Source organism: Mus caroli, unplaced genomic scaffold, assembly GCF_978045245.1.
Source record: "Mus caroli unplaced genomic scaffold, Mus_caroli_1 scaffold_9, whole genome shotgun sequence".
In the NCBI taxonomy this organism is placed as follows: Eukaryota; Metazoa; Chordata; class Mammalia; order Rodentia; family Muridae; genus Mus; species Mus caroli.
The window spans coordinates 106,839,652-106,857,061 of record NW_028227264.1 but is presented as its reverse complement, the minus strand read 5'-3'; the positions used below and the strand labels follow the sequence as shown (position 1 = coordinate 106,857,061).

Sequence of the window (17,410 nt, the reverse complement as noted above, 5' to 3'; positions counted from 1 at the left end):
AAATTATGTGAGCCTCTAGGAATTGCTGAGGGATTATCTTGAATATGTTACATGAGGTGTGAAGAGCCGTTCAAAATGTGGACCTAAGTGGAAAAGATAAAATGAGCTGACCTGAAGCATTCATTACTTTTTGCTGGCTGATTGCAGACACACCATCCTTAGCTGTCTCATGTTCCTACCAATTAATACAAATTCACCACAAAGATGGAATCAAAATAAACTTTTACTCCCTAAAGTTGCTTTTGACAGGTATACTGTCACAAAGTTGGGAGAAAAACTCATATAATTAATTAGTAAATATTTTAAGAAACAAATTAATCTGTAATAGGCAGTAAGGATGATGCAGAGGAGACAGCTTTACACATGATAAAATCAACATTTGGAGAGATGACATCTCAGGATAGACAGAATGAACATCAGGACGAGGCTTCTGCAGAAGAAAAGATGTTCTAAGCAAGACAATAGCAAATTCATAGAGAGAAGAATATGGAAGTGAAAGTAACTGAAAATGCTGGTGGAGACAACTGACGACAAGGGATGCTGTGAAAGGAGCTACCAGCCCAGCTGTAGGGAAAGGACACAGGATGGCTACATCAAGAATGGTGGATTCTGGGAGGACACTGAAGGTTCTGATGTCATAAACAGGCCTCTGTCCCAGAAAAACGAAACCTGACCTCAACTCACAGTTTCGAAACTCAAGTCACATTAGCTTCTGTTTAACATCAAGCCATTACAAAAATTAGTCCAAAGTACAGCCTTACTTAGGTGTGCTGGGCTCTGATAAAGAAGGCCTTGCTAGCTAGGGGAGGGGACTGAGAAACAGGGTCATCCGTAGACCATTTGAAGTTTCTAAAGGTTCAACAGAAAATTTAATTTCATATCTAAAAACTCCCTTAGCATTCTTTTTCTGTGTGTGCACGTGTATGTGTGGAATGTACGCATGTTGGCGTGCTTGAGAGCACATGTGTGTCAACATGTGTGCTCATCTGTTACTGCTTCAATTTGGTGAACTTACTTTATACCTTCTATTTTTGATAGTGCGTATTTTTAGTCGTACGTATATTTATGTCTCTGACTTTGCATTTTTCAGCAGTCTTTGCTGTGAACTTCTGTTGCTTCTGTCTGTGACATAGGCTCATCCGTATGTTGTTTTCCCAGGCACTGCCTCTCCTTAAGTGTTCTCTGTCTACCTTGTGTGTATAGATACTTTAGCTGGGAGACCATTTTTGATAAAGCCCAGTTGTAGGGCATATGTGCCAGAAACCATGGTAGCTAAGTAGACCTTAAGGGTAGCCAGCCCTTCCTTTCTTCCCTAGCATGGGAATGAGAAACTATGAGAAATGACACAGTCTGCATATCAAAAGAGTGGCTCGGATGAGGAACCAAAGACCCAAGATCAAAAATGCTATCAGTCTGTCTTCTCAGCTATGAGCACATGTTTTAACACTGCAGCTTGTGGATAAATCATGGCTTACAGAGGGTGGGCTAAGTTTTCAAAATGATAGTACTACAGACTACAGCAACCCCTTCCTTGTGGATGTGGGAACTGAGTGTGAGACCATGGCAGAATATGGGAGAATGAGACTCCGGGGCCATACAAATTAGGCAACAAACAAACAAACAAACAAAACCAAAACCATTGTAAAGTAACTAGTTTATGGCATTGTGTCACAGTCCCTTTAATGAAGCAAAGCAGACTATCATAATCGGCCAGCACAGGCAGTCCTTAAAAATTCTCCGTAGAACCTGGATCCTTGTTTTGGACAGGTTTGACCCAGGATTAGCCCTCTCAATTTATACAGCAGGGCTTTGGGTCTGTTTTCACATGGTTGAGTCCCTATGGAGGAGATAAAGAGGCTGGGGAAGCAGAAGGAGGGAGAGATAAAGAGAAGGTGAAGAAGAAAAAGAGGAAAAGAAGGAAAGAGAGAGGGAGAGAGTTAGTGTGTGTGTGTAGGAGAGAGAGAGAGAGAGAGAGAGAGAGAGAGAGAGAGAGAGAGAGAGAGAGAGAGAGAGAGATGTAGGAGGAGGGCCAGAGCTAGGAGGAATCTCCATCTTATTACAGACACAGTTATCTAGTAATGGGATCCCCACCTTCCTGACATAATCTAAACCAAATAATCTCCCTCAAGCTCCACCACAATGCTTTCACGTGGGAGAGTATAACATTAATATGTACATCTTGAGGAACAAAAACCATTCAGTCAGTAAGAGTCTATCATTGTAACACACACACACACACACACACACACACACACACACACACACACACACGCCCCAGTGGTGACAATCATAGGTATGTCTATGTGGCAAGAGTTGGATGTCTATCAATAGAAGAAATTGATATTTGAGTGGACACAGAATACAACATTTATCCATAGCATGTCTGTCAACCTTAACTCACTAAAATAAGTTGAAGCTGGAGAAAGGCAGAACTTTCAAGATAACTCATTTCCTTCTGTGTTGTATATTCAGCTTTGCTGTTCCTGTATTCACTTAGTCAATTTGTTAGAAAGTTAAATGCCACAGTGCAGAAGAAAACTATGCCAATCAACAAGTGTTGTATAAAAATGATTAATAGAAACATTTAGCTAAAAGAAAACCTGGGCATGGCAGCTCATATAACAGGTGATCTCAGTTCCAGGAAACTAATTGTTACACGTCTGAAACCAGACTGGTGTATACAGTGAGAGTCAGGGGAAGCTGGGACGACAGAGTAAGACCCTGTCTCAGGAGACCCAAGAAAAAGCAAGCAACCAATAGAAATGAAACAAGAGAGAAGACTTTTCAGTTTCTTTTAAACATTACTTAAAATGCCTCTTCTACACCTAATGCTTGTCCTAGTGTCATACTTGAGCCAATGAAGTTTGTACTGAACCCCAGAGTTTGAGGATGGGTAAGCTGAGTTTGTTTTTATACTCAGGACATCTAGAACTACTTTTGAAGATGGGGAAAAAATAGATACTTGAATTTTCTTCCTATGCATGCTATTCAGGCCATGAAATATCCCTCAATCTTCTTGGCTTTTCCTGTTTGGAGGCAATGTCTGCAAAAAAAGAGAACTTGGGGCCCTATTACCCTTTTGAGAACCTGTCAAAATTCCAAAGCATAAAGTTTTGTCTGTGCAATAAAGATGACTGAAAGGTCATCTAAAAGGCCACAGTCACTATCTCTTGCTTCATTGCTATAGCCCAGGAAAAAAAGACACATGATATTGCTGGTATATTCCTATAATCCCCCTGGAAAATCCTTTTTCACCCTAAGAATAACCATTACAAACAATGGGCACAGCCATGTATAACCACCAGCTACTTTCAAGGGCATATGTTACAATTTTAAAATACACAATGTAAATCCATCTCAGTGTAGTAAATATATTTTTATAAGCACAGATGAAATCTCTTGGCTGCTCTATGCTGGCCTCGGATTCTCTGACCTGGCTTCCCTTTGAAGCTCTTGAAAGCATTGCTGCTTCTATTTTTCCTTACAAGTTCATGTTCCTCAGTGCATGTTAGGGACCTCTGAACTTGTTCTTGACAATGTAGCAAAGCCATTAAGTCCAGGGGTTAAGAATTAATCCACCTGTGCTAAAATTCTTTTTGTGCCTCAATTACCAGCTCTTCAAAATAACAATTACACTTACCTCGCAGGATTCTTTTTTGACTGTTAAGTGAAATGAAATATTTCAGTAATTATGTAAAGAGTTAAGAACAATGCCTGGCATGCAATCAGTGATCATGTGTTCTAGCTATGGCCGTTATGACTCAAAGAATGTCCTCAAATGTTATCTGTCAAGAGCCTCTTCTCCCTAGACTGCTATACTGAACTCTTGCCTTGGCAACTGGCAGATTCGAGGCTTCTGATTTTTCCTGAATGATTATGTGAATGAAAAAAGAACCAAAGAACCAAAGAAATGTACGACCATGCAAAGTAGGTGTTATTACTTTTGATAGAAGGAACTAAAACACTCAGAATGTAAACACTGTTCCAAGCTCCAGTGCACAGCATGCAGCAGAGATATCAGCCAATGCATACCTATCTAAGGCTGAAGTCTCTGTGCTTTTCCCTTACTGCACTGGGAAGGTAAGCATGACCTTATAAGGCAGAGGTGGGGATTAGCCCTCGATAATGAGCATTTCCTAGTCTATTGGGATGATGTTTGAGCTCGTCTATGTATACATCTGTTTGTGTGTGTCTTCTCAGCTAACCTTTTCCACAACTTAATGAGATGGAAACTCATTATTATCAGCTTTACAGAGGAAAAGAAAAGGGATCCCAACAAAACAGACCAAGGATACTTAGTGCTACAGTTATCTTTCTACTGTTGTGATAAACACCATGACTCAAAAGGTAAGGATTTATTTCATGTTATAGCTGTTGAAATTTTGTCTGTTGCTATGTATTGTTGTGCTAAGTGTGGGGGTTCAGGGTGGTGGTTTGGGGAGGTAAGGCCTGATTATCCCAGAGACTAGAGTTTGCAAGTAGACCCGAATGAAGCTATGTGATTTTGCCCCCAAGTTATTTCTGATTGGTGAGTAAAAATGTCAACACTATAGCTGGGCAGAATTGAGGAAGGCAGAGCTGGGTGTTCCCAGGCTTCAGAATGAGAAGAGACTAAGAGGAGGAAGAAAAGAAGGGGGAGAGAGGAAAAAGATTCCATGGGTTAGGAGTCAAGAAAGCAGGGCCCTGAAGGCAAATATCTACCCTCTATGCTATTAAAACCCATTTCCTATAGATAATCCTAAGTTATTACCTACTATGTTTTATTTGGGCTGCTATTAACTCTAATTGGCCATCCATTAGGGACATGCTTTCTTGACTCCTAACTCATGGCATCTTTCTCCACTTACTAAATTCTTTCCCTCCTCTTGGTCTCCCAGGAACACCAAGCCCTGCTTACCTCAATTCTGCCCAGGTATACGCTGTAGGTATTTTTATTCACCAATCAGAAATAACCTGGGGCAAAGTCACATAGTGTCTGTCCCTTGGGTCTTTCTAACTGCCAGTTTGGATTCTGGGGGCTCTCATTTGGCATTACAATACATAGCAACTGACCAAACTTCAACTTACAGCTTACAGTTAATTCATTAAAGAAAGAAACCTGGAGGCAGGACCTAAAGCAGAGACTATGGAGAAGCACTGTTTCTGACTTGATCTTCATGGTTTGCTCACTTTTATTTCTAATGATACAATCCAGGATTGCGCACCTAGAGGCCTCACTGTCTGTAAGTGGTCTAGACCTTTCTATACCAATTGTCAATTAAGAAAATGCCCCAAGACAGGTCCACAGCCAATCTAGAAGACAATTCCTCAACTGACATATCCTCTTTCTAGGCAACTCTGGCTTTTGTCAAATTGACAAAATCTAACTAGCATTCATGGATGGAAAACAACAAGGGGAAGGTATGTAGCTGCTACTGAAAAGGGAGACACTGAACTGGCATTCAGCCACCTAGATCCATACCTCCTTCCCCAACCTTCTGCTTCTGAGAATCATACTATGCTTTAAAACTAAATAGCTCAAAGAAAAGGAAAGCCAAAATCACTCTTTCACTTTATTTCTCAACTACCTAGTATATTCCTTTTGTTGTTGTTTTATATCTGTGTATAGTTAACCTGTATGTAGGAAAACACCACTGAACAAACACTCAAAGCAATTATTGAATATTTAAGTCTGTCTTGAAAAATGATTGAGGTTTGTTAATCATCTTTTCTCTGAACAATGTGCACAAACAAAATGCTCAATAATTTTAGAAGAGACCAATTCTAATTTTGAAGGACACAAATATGGGAATATTTTTCTTTAATAAAAATCTAGCACTCTCTTCATTTTTCTTTTTTGCTTGTTTGTACTACCATGAAACTATGCAGGCCAAAACAATAATTCATTCAGCAAATATTAGGGAATTTATATTTGTATTACTATGATACCACAAAGCATACAATGGTACATATTAGAAACGTATGAATTCAGTACTCCTGTGGTGAAATGGAAGGCAGAGACAGAAGACTCCCTTAGAAACGTGTGGGCCAAGTAGCTGGGAATGCATGTGAGTGAAAGTCCCCAGCCAGAACAGAAGGAGACTGTCTCAAACTAGGCCTAAGGCAAAGACTGACACCCAAGCTTGTCTTCTGTCCTTTATATCAGCACCATGGCCTATGTGTGCTTGACCTATCACCAAGTGAACAACTTAGGGAGCATGTATGTACACAACAAGTTACATACGCAGAAAACACTTTAGGTTGCTAAGCATTTTCAACAACTTCCTCATCTTTTGAATCCCAAACCTAAGTGTGGTTCCAGCCTCTTCATGTAACACAATAAAGGAAGTATTCTCTATTCTTGCCCTGTGCATTGGGATCATACTACATGCAGGGCTCAGGAAAGAAACAATGATAGCCATTGAATGATTACTATGTGTCAGACCTAGTCTGAGCATTTTATACATGTTAGGATATGAAAATCAACAAATCTACATCTTTGATATTATGCTGGTTTTACAATTTGTACTTTACAGGTTGGAAAACTGGAACTCAAAACAGTTAAGAAACTTCTGTGGATGTTACAGAAAGCAGAAAAGCTAGCAATTAAATGTAGGCAGGACATCTTTGACCAGCATCCTGTTGCTTCCTAAGCAAGATAGTACTTTTGAAATGATGGAGGAGACAAAGGAATGGAAGGAAAATAGTATTGCGGTGCCCATTTACAATCTACATGGTGTAGGTTATCTGTCATTCCTTGCACCCTTAAGACAGGTATTGCTACGGACCACTCCACATCCTTTCTGATCTATTCTTCTCCTTTTTTACTGTGCCCTGAATTCTCCTTTCCTTTGCTTTTACTCATTGAAATGATAATCTTTGCACTCACATATCCCTCTTTGCACAATGCCTACTTCTGCTCTGAAGTCATGCCCTCATGTGGCCTTCCAGAACTCACTGTGTAAGTGGCCTTTGCTCCTGTTTCCCTATGTCCTATTCTCTGTAGGTATTAATTTATGGAGTCCCACTGTTTTCTCACCTATTTAAATCTTTTGTCTTTTCTACCCTAACTGCATAGCAAGCACATCATTGAGAGAGACCTTGTTGGTCTTTTTTCCTCTGTATTCCCTATTCTCAAGTACATAGCAGGTATGTGACACAGTGTGCAGTCAAACTGTATCATCTTGTAGTCCTGCCTTTTTTTTATTGTATTTTGTAACTGCATTTTATCTTTTCATTGACTTTTTAAAACTTGTTATTTCAATGCGAGATTACTATTTTAAGCACTATTTGGATATGTGAACACTGATTTGTGGCATTAATGATTATCTCTAGGAAATTCAATTATGCCTTCTAATAGCTTTTCAATTGACAATCAAACACTCTGAAAAGAGGCCATTTTGACAGCTCAGTATTCATATATTTTTTTGCTTACATTTATTTATTTCATAGCATTGGTTAAATCTTTTTTCCCTGTATTGTTCTAGAGCTTAAATATAGTTTCATCCTGAGTGTTTAAATACAGCATACAACATTGCATCTGATAGCTAATCCATAGCATATTGAAGAAAAGCCTTTTACAGGTCACTAAAGGCTGCGTGTGTTGAAATCACATATTAAGCTTAGATTCTATTATATGTGTAAGGCATTGGAGTAAAATAGTTTCTAACATTGAACCACACCACTTTGTAGAAATTCTGTGGTTCACAGCTAAGTGGAGTAATAGTTCCTCCCCACAGGGAATCTAGATATTTACCTCATGTTTCTTTTAGTTAACACAACGATGGGTGATGGCGACTTTTATGCAGGCCTTGAGAATTCTAGATACTATACTATCTACATGACATGATGTTATGCCTGCTGTTGAGCACTGTATCTCAGTTGAGTAACTTTTCTAAGCTGGGATAGTTTTCATTGTGCTTGAAAACATCACTAACATCAGAAATCACCAACATAGAGGGATTCCAGAGTTTGAGAACAATTTCCCATAGATTATGGAGTAGTAGTGTTTTATTACAGTATTGGTATATGTTTTACCTTTAATTTTAAAGAGATTGATTTTTAATATTTTTGATGATTTAATCACAGCTTGTTTTGACTTTATTAAATAAAGGGATCAATATTTTCCAAATCCACCACTCTTAAATAAAATTGTCCCTGTTATATACCAATGCCATCGATATGAATCTAATCACATACTAACTTAATTCCAGCTAATGAATGAGAGCTACATGTCATGTTCCCCTCCATTGAATTTTATCTGTTTCATTGTAACCTGCCATTTTTAGCTAGGTACAATCTTAGAATACTGAGATTGTTGGTGCGACTATTTCTTATTTTCCCAAATCATATGTCACCGATAAATTTGATTAAAATATAATTCATGGTACTCAGCTGGAGTCTCGGGAATGATGCAGAGGACTGAGAGGTATTCATTCACAGAGCAGCATTCAACCACTAGAAGCCCACTTCACGTCGCTCTGTGTTTGCAAGACCTCTTGCACAGCTAATAGCATCCTGAGTGTGGAACACAGCTGTGCTGTGCTTAGGAAATTCAACTTACTCATTCTCCTCGATCCAAACTCTTGCTTTCTTTTCTAATGGTCAATATTTTATTATTTTAATAAGATGGTTTATGTTCTGCCGGGAGGCAGCATCAGGTAGTTTGGTCTGTCATTCCTTAAAACATATAGATTTTCTCAAAACCAGGCCCCCTGTTGAACCTTGTGCTGTCTAATTTTCCTTAATCATCACTTTCAGTAGTCTCATGCCCTCATTGTCCAGTATCCCATGGCTGTTCAACAGGCCCAGGTATCCTGTGATGCTCACTTTTTTTTTAAATTAGATATTTTCTTTATATACATTTCAAATGCTATCCCGAAAGTTCCCTATACCTTCCCTCTACCCTGCTCCCCTCCCACTCCTACTTCTTGACCCTGGCATTCATCTGTATTGGGGCATATAAAGTTTGCAATACCAAGGGGCCTCTCTTCTCAGTGATGGACGACTAGGCCATCTTCTGCTACATATGCAGCTAGAGATACAAGCTCTTTACTTCCCCACACCCCCACACTTAACCTGGACGTTTAAAATCCCATAAACATTCTGTGACTTCCATTAAGCTACCCTTTTCTCATAATGGCAATTCTTTGCTAGAAGACCTTATGCAGGATTAATGTTACTATGGCAACAATGAGCAAGTAAACAAAAAGAGCAAAAACCAGGTGGACTTGAAATAGCTCCAGTGTTTCTAGACATGGTGATTCTTTTAAACCAGGTGCTCTGTGCTTTCTGGGCAACACCTACAGATGTCTGAGTACAACTTCAAAAGAAATCTCAGTCCCACGTGGCTTTTAAGTGGTTTTGTTCATATTTGCTTCTGTTAGGAAAGTCTTCAAGTATAGCAAGCACATGACTTAGCAAAACTCAATCTCAAAAACTTCTTGCTACCTAATTGATTAGAGGTAATGAATTGGTGGGATCATTATGACTTTTTAAGACTTTTTTTTTTTTTGACAATGGAGAGTGCTTACAGAAAAAGTCTATCTTGACCTGTTTGCCATGTTCTACTGTTCATTAATTGTTGGCTATGAAAAGCAAAACCACTGAGTAGCTTATGTATGAGTACTGAGCTGGGGCATAGGTTGTTCTGCAGCCCCACTTGACACTAAAAATGTCTTCATGGGGCTGGAGAGATGTTCAGTAGTTAAGAGCACTGGCTGCTCTCCCAGAGGACCCAAGTTCAGGTCCTAGCACCCACAACTCTCAGTATCAAGGTACACCACCAAAGCACACACACAGGCAAATTAGTCTTTAAAAAATTATTAACACCTCATGGTCTGATTATGGGACTAAATATTTGATTCAGTCACCAACTAAAACAGTAGGATCCATGCAGGAAGTATAGGTGGGACTATGACTATCAACTGCAGTGACTCTCGTTATGTCCAGTCAAGTGGTGGGATACGCACAGACACAGATAGACAGAGAGAGACACCGACAGATAGACAGACAGACAGACAGACACACACACACACACACACACACACTAGCAAAGTGACAACTTAAGTTAGCCATTGCTTGTGAATTATTTTAGGTTGGTATTAATAACTATTCCTCAGGCCCTATTGCATAGCTAGGACCTTACAGTGATTAAAAAAATGTACCAGCAAAACAAAAACATTAGTATCATGAATGGCAGGACCACGCCAAAGTAGACATTCAACAAAAATAGTGTGTAAAATGTTTTTTGGTGCTGCAGAAAATAATTTCTCACAGTGAGCAACCACATAATGTTCATGAGCTAAACTGTATCAGGCTGCAGCTGTTGGCAAAGCCTTGGGATGGGATCTAGCATATCTCTGTCAAGGTAATCAGGCATGCACCTTTGAAACAGTAGTCAAAATTATAGTCCTTAGTTTTCTGTCATAAAAATCCTTCAGAATAAAAACAAAAAACTGAAAACTGAAGTGCCTGTGAGACTGGACTTCTTTGGACTGTGAGCAAAAACAATTTTCAGATAAATACAGATTTCATATAAACTAGAGAATGTCGTTTGATTAGAAAATCTGTAGGCTGGCCAGAGCTCTAATCAGAAGATATATAAAGTAACAGGCTGTGTGTGCCTTGAAAAGTGAGAAGGAAAGAAAACGTGTTGACGCATCACAACTGTTATGAAGAAGATGGTATTCTCACCGCCATCCAATTTTTGTCCACATGACACCCCCTCTTCTTAATATTGAGATCCATAATATAAAAGTTCTTGGTTTCCCAGTGGAAACTTTAAAGGACAAAAAGTTTGATCTGTTAAAATGAGGAAATACACTTAAGACTAGCTTAATCAATAATTTAAATTATGACTGAGAGAAGCCAAGAATTAACGATTTCCATTTGTATCTTTGCAACTTATCCAAATTGAAGTCGAGTCACAGAGAAGGTAGATAATGGTGGCTACAACATTTACCTTGTGTATGAACTAAAATAGATTGTTAGCTATTGATTGCATCACCAAACACCAAAGAACTTTAAATTGTGTAATTTTAATTAACTCCTAGAAATGTATTTAAAATATTTGTTTCTTTTTAATTGTGCACAGATGTGTTTGTCTTACCATGTGGAGATATGTCCACATGAGCAAGGGCCAGATAAAGCCAGAGGCATTGGGTCATCTGGAGCTGGTCTAACACGTATTATGAGTCAATGGAAATGGGTACAGGGAAACACATTTGGTTCCGGGGATCAGCAGTTACTCTTAACTGCAGAGTTATCTCTCTGGCTCCATAAGAAAATATCAATGATTCATTTTTAATCCACAGTAGGTTTTATATTATCACATTATAAGTCCTAGTTTTGATTTTAAGCAATTTGGTTTCAATTTAAGGGGGGAAAGTTCATAAGCATGGGTGAGCATCTAAAGGGTTTTTTTTTTCATGTATTTCCTTTCTGACCTTGGAATGGAACTTGAAGGAGAGTTGAAGCTACTGTACCCAAGGAAAGTCCCCAGAAGGACTCAATGCTTCACTCAATACAGTGAAGCATTTCTGTTTTCTATAAAGATGACGGGATGCAGTATCAGAGGCCGCCCTCTGCTTGGTTGCTCTGAGTTTAGCTGAAGGCCACACCTAGTTTTAGAGATTAGAATCTGGGCAAGCCAGTCCCTGGGAATTGGAAGAGGGTCTGAGAACATTTTAAAGCTGAGAAGAGATAAATTTCATGCTCCTCTCATCAGAATCTTCCTTAGGCTCAAGGGTAAAGGCCAGGTCCTGCTGTCTACACCGCTGTCTATCCTGATTACTAATCCATCCCGTATTAGGAAAGACCACCTGGATTCAAGACGGAGATTCATGTGCAGCTCTGTGAGAATTACAGTGCTTAGTGTATCTTTGAAAATAGTCATATACGCTATATTAGCCTGGCAATCAAACCTGATGTAAAGCTCATCTGTAGATTTCCTAAGTTAATACAACCAAGATTTTAAACCTAAGCTGTACCTTTATGTCATAATTAGTTCTTCAATTGTCTTAATATTTTTGACTGTTTTCCTGTCAGTGCATTAACCAGATGAGAAGCAGGCAGGAAATCTGGAACCACAGTTATGCATGCTTACTTCACTAGGATGGAGTTTCCTCAGGGTTGTATTAATAGATGAAGACAACTGTAAGTTCTCCTTTCTCAGCGAGCCTTCCTTGAGCTACAGCATCCAAGTAGCTCTCACCCCGCCTAGTCTCTTCTCTGATTGTTTGCCTCTACACATTGCAAAGCCTCATATAATCTAACATCATTATCATGAGTCACAGCATCTGGCCCCTGGCCACCATCTTCAGATATCCCTCTTCTAAGGCTCCTCTTTTGCTTGCCTTTTCAAAGTAGCTGCTGTGATGTGCCTGGAGGATGGCAGTTCTTCATCCTGAGCCTATTCACCCCCAAATATCAATAATTTGTTTCCTCCCTTTATCTGGTGCTCCTTTCAAATGTCACAATCTCAAGGGTTCTTTCCTTGACTAATATATCTATGACGGTGTTTTTTATTATTTTGTTCAGTTTTAGTTTTTCTCCAGCAAACTCATTTCTGTACATTGTATCTCTCTCATAAGCGTGCCAACGCCATTAGATTTTACCTATGGTACCATCACAGTGCTTAAAGAAGTGTTTGGAATGAGGCCGACACTCAATATTTTTTAGTCAATCAGTACGTTGCCATTTGTCTTCCCTAATAGATGCTTAGGATTCATAGAAATGGGAAATTTTTCTTCCTGTGGTCCTGTAGCACAGAGGTTCTTACCTTTCCTAACGCTATGGCCCTTCAGTATAATTCCTTGTGCTGTGGTGACCTCCAACCCCACCCCCTGCCAGCCATAAAACTATTTTTGTTGTTACTTTATAACTGTAGTTTTGCTACTGTTATGACTCATAATGAAAATATCTCATATGCAGTATATCTGATATGCAATCCCTGTGAAAGGGTTGTTTGGGTTGTGGCCGACAGGTAGAAAATTGCTGCCATAATCTGTAGTATGTAACAGGTAAGAAATGTATTTTAAATGAACAGATGAGTGACTTGTTTGTATGCCCCAAACAAGCAAACAAACAAACAAACAAACGAACAGACAAACTTTCCTAGTAGCTCTTGTGACAGAAATTAGAATTTTCATTTGTCTAGCTTCTCAATATACACTAGTCCCAAAATAGTGTGACTTATATTATGGTCTCAATAAGTAAATGAAGAATATCAAGAAACAGTAAAAAAGGAGTCTACTCTGTCCACAGCTACCCTGTGGTCTGCAATGCTGGCTGGTCCAATGCCATGATGGCAGTTAGAAAACAGTTTTGGTATAGACACAGATATGTGAAAACACCCCAGTCACCCTTTTTATTCCTTAGGGCCATCCTGGATCTTCAAGTCTTGTTTCCCAGACAGAAAATCAAGATGGGTGTGATTTCTAAGAGTCTTATTTTAAGTTATCTTATAGGAATTTGAGGCAAGTAAGTCTTAATTTCAACCCTGTAGCTTTGACTTGTTTCCTTAAAAACCTGGGCATTAGGAATTTGGGCCTGATAATTGTGAAGCTGTGCAGCTTTACCAGTCTGAAATTCAGGTATTCTGACTTGGGTCTCGTTGTTCAGCTACCTACTGGAGACTTTAGGTCACTGCAAGCTTCTGGAGTTCCATTTGACACACTCTATGGCATATATATGGATTTTTTTTCTACTCCTATGGATACTATGATTTTCATATTGACCCCCCCCCCCCGCAGCTGTGATACTGTCCAAATGGACTCTATATCCTTGAACCAAAAGACCCCAATTGAGAACCAAATCTCTTACTTAGAGGTAGCATAGCCTTAAGAATATCTATTAATGTTTCTTTTCTGTAAATGAAAATACTAGAAAAGAACCAGGAGTCCTAACCATACCTCTTCTGATTGGAGAAGATGCAGTTGGTAGTGCCTGACACAAATCCCACTTCCTTCTTTCCTGTTGCCCACTAGTTACAATTCTCCTTAGGGTCAAGATGCCACATTGCCTTTAATCCCAGCACTCAGGAGGCAAAGGCAGGCAGATCTCTGAGTTCAAGGCCAGCCTGGTCCACAAAGCAAGTCTCAGGACATCAAGGACTACATAGAGAAACCCAGTCTTGAAAGACAAAGGGCTGGGCATTGCTAAACAGGTGTGGCTGGTAGAGATCCACCAAGTGAATCTGGGAACAGTTCATGACCACCCCCTTACTTGCTCCTTTCTAGCATGCTTGCTAGCTCTGCAGGGCCATAACCTCATGAACTGTACCCCGGTTCCATATGAAATCTGTATAACGAACGGTTCTCGATTTACTCCAGGCTTCAGTTCACTATCACTAGTCTACATTGACTTGATACTCCATCACAAGTCAGGGATGATGAGAAATTCGAAGATGGGTTAAGAAATGGCTTCGTCCCTCAAGGAGCTTTACACATTGGGGGAGACTAAAGTAAAGAAGGATTGTAAATTATGAAGGCTTTGATGGAGCCAAAAGCTTTTGAGTGAGCAAATTTAGAGTGTATAACATGGGCCACCAATGTATCAAATGGCACTCTGGAAACTTGGAGTGACCCAAAATCGCCAGTAGGTGGCCAAATGCTGAGCCCTAAATTGGGTTAACTGAATTACAGGCTGCTAACACTGCACATCTTCACAATTATCAGATCTTCATGTCCTAATGCCCAACCAAACCAGGACAAAGCTTAGAATCCCATATTTCATCAACCTAATACAATTACTTAACTTGGTGTACTATCACAGTGCACTAGAGGGAAGATAACTTCACGGACTTCTTACACACCGAGCACTTAAAGCCAGTGGTCCAATAATTCAGATGTTGCCATAGATAACCTGGCTCTGCTTCCTTTGTTACTTACTCTACAGATCTAATCACAGAAGGACAGGTACCCTCTGAATATAAACAAGAACACACTTTAAATCTTGGTCTTCTCTAGACAGCTGGCTGGGGTGTCCAAGGGCTAAGATAAACTCCCCCAAAGTGGACTAGTTGCATTGTTAATAGTAGTGGTGGGATGTAAATTTGCTTGGGTATGTTGTCTTCTTGGAGTGTTTGCTTCTAACATAGTTAGAACTTGGGATGTTTAATATAGTTAAACTTGGGGTGTTTAATGACTGTAATTCAGTAATGGGACAATAGAAGAGCTCATAACATTAAAACAGAAATACTTGGGAAACCCATCGTTTTTAATAGCCTGCCATCTGCTTGGCCCTTACCAGCAATGGATTTATCCTGCTTAGTACAGATGATATTGGGACTAAAATCATAGATTATACGACGGACTTCTGAGCTCTTTACTCTTATTAATCTGTAAACGAACATTTCCCCAATATAAAAATCAATTATTTTTCAACTCTTACCCTAAGTAAGGTTGCTATGGGCACCGCATAATATCCGTTCTGGCACCAACAGATTGAGTTAAAGTCACCAGAGATTTCTCCAAATTAAGAACCTCAAAGACAGTTTACCAGCTTTGCCACTGTGCTCGCAGTACGATGCTCTTTTTGCCTTGCTGGGTCGCTAGTTTAATCCTCCAGAAAGAGAAATTTTAGAGGGACAAGGACTAAATCATTTTCTTCTGAGCACAGCATTTTCAAATGACTGCGCCGGGTCCTAAGCCCCGCCGCTGCGGACCCAGAGCTAGAGGTGCCCTCTCTCTGCAGAGCTGGGGACTCTGGAGCCCATGTAACTAACTGGACCTGGTGAGGCAGAAAGGAGACTCCCATCCACCGCCAGGTACTACTCGGGTGTACTCAGCAGGGCCCGATCCCAGAGAAACCGGTAACTAGATTTGGAAAGGTTTGAGCAAAAGCTGTTTCCGTTTTAGCCAAAGAGTAGGATGCACAGGTCACAGGCTAGAAGTTAAACAGTTACCCAGCCTGCGCTTTGTCTCCGCGCCTTCTGCAGCCCAGGCACTGAGGTACACTTGGCTGGTGAAGAACAAGGTTTGCTGGAGCAGGAGACAGGAGTTGCTACCTCCCTGGAACTGCAGGCTGAGGGAGTACCAAGACCAGAACCACAGCTCCGGGCGGGAAGCTGAAGCCAAGCCGGCTCAGCTCCGGATGCGGTGTCCCTGAGCCAGCGAAGGTTGCCTGGGCTCTGCTCTGCCCTTTCGCCCGAGGGCAGCGCCCTAGCCAGGCAGTCCCGCGGCTTTACACCCAGCTACCCTGCCAAGCGCCCTGCCGCCCTAGGGCGATCTCCCAGTCACAACAGCTGCACAGACCCCTCATCTCCAGCGCGGGGACAAACTTCCTCCCTTCGGGTCCCCTCGCCGGCAGTTGGCAGCTGGCTTCCCCACTGGTCCCCTTAGCAGCTCTGGCTGGGAGAGCTTTCTCTGCCCCTCTTCAACCTCCAGTCACCAGCGCTCAGCGGTCCCGGCGCATCTTCTCCAACAAAGCCGGGGCCCGGAGGCGACCCGGCGAGGGACCGAGACTGTCAGCTGAAGCATTCGAGCCCTGGCAAGCACCTACGCCCCGGCAAGAAGGGGCAGCGGGGACCAGGAGAGGAGAGAGGGGAAGAAAGTGTCCTGCTCCGGGCGCGAAACCCTCCTGGGCTGATCCTCCTCCCCCAGCTGCCCCTGCCCGAGCGCATCTGCCTTCCCTGTGGGACTGGGCAGGGCGGAGGGCGAAGCGGTGCGGACTGTGTGGCCTGACGGACCAGCCGCTCCCTTACCTCTGTCCAGAGTAAGCGGCTGGACCACTGTCAATGTCGCCATGTCTGCCGTGGGAGCCGAAGTGACGCTCGGCTTCAGCATCAGCAACCGCTTGTAGTGAGAAAAAGAGGAGGAGATTGGGGGCGGGGGTGGAGAGGGAAGACGGAAAGGAGGGGGAGGAGGGGGAGGCAGGAAGGTGGTGATGGAGGAGAAGAAAGCTCGGGTGGGTTGGTAGCCAGATGGAGACTCAACTGTTCCGCCGCGGCGAATCTTCAGTGCGGCGCCAAGCAGGGCAGGTATCCGCGAGCGCCTGCCTGGCCAGGAGCTGAGAAAGGAACGCTCAGCCCTAGAACTTTGCTCGCCCACCCATCAGTAGCTCTGGGTGGCTGTGGCAGGTTTGCTGTCTTTCAACTTTCCACCCAAGCATAATGGTCAGAATGCACTCGAACCCAGAAGAAGAGGAAGTAGAAACCGGAGAGAGACATACAGGGGTAGAGAGGTGGGGGGGGGGCAGAATTCTTTTCAGATTAAGACAAAATTTCAACCGCCCTTTCCACAACCCTTTCCAGAGGAAACGCCACTAGCCGTGGGAGATGTTGCTATATCATTGTAGTTGCTGTTAATTTCTGTTGAAGCTTTTTGTTTAGAACGTCCACTCTCAACAGCACAAGGTAACCGACTGAGGGCCAGGCAGGGTTCTGTTAAGTCAGTGTTCATTTAGGACCTGGGTATATTGCCTAGGAAGA

The 17,410-nt window shown here is 41.6% G+C and overlaps 1 protein-coding gene across 3 annotated transcripts in view; it reads right to left on the bottom strand.

Annotated features, from left to right (window-relative positions):
- The window catches only part of Lin7a (lin-7 cell polarity scaffold A), a 147,313-nt gene extending 130,424 nt beyond the window's left edge, over positions 1-16,889 (bottom strand). Inside the window, exon 1 of one of the 3 annotated variants that reach the window (XM_085843135.1) lies at positions 16,685-16,889. In XM_085843135.1, the coding sequence (XP_085699261.1) occupies positions 16,685-16,766 (82 nt within the window). In that variant the 5' untranslated portion in view covers positions 16,767-16,889. The remainder of the gene's footprint in view (positions 1-16,684) is intronic. The other 2 variants (XM_085843134.1, XM_085843136.1) reach the window with 2 other exon arrangements.
- Positions 16,890-17,410: the final 521 nt, after the last annotated feature.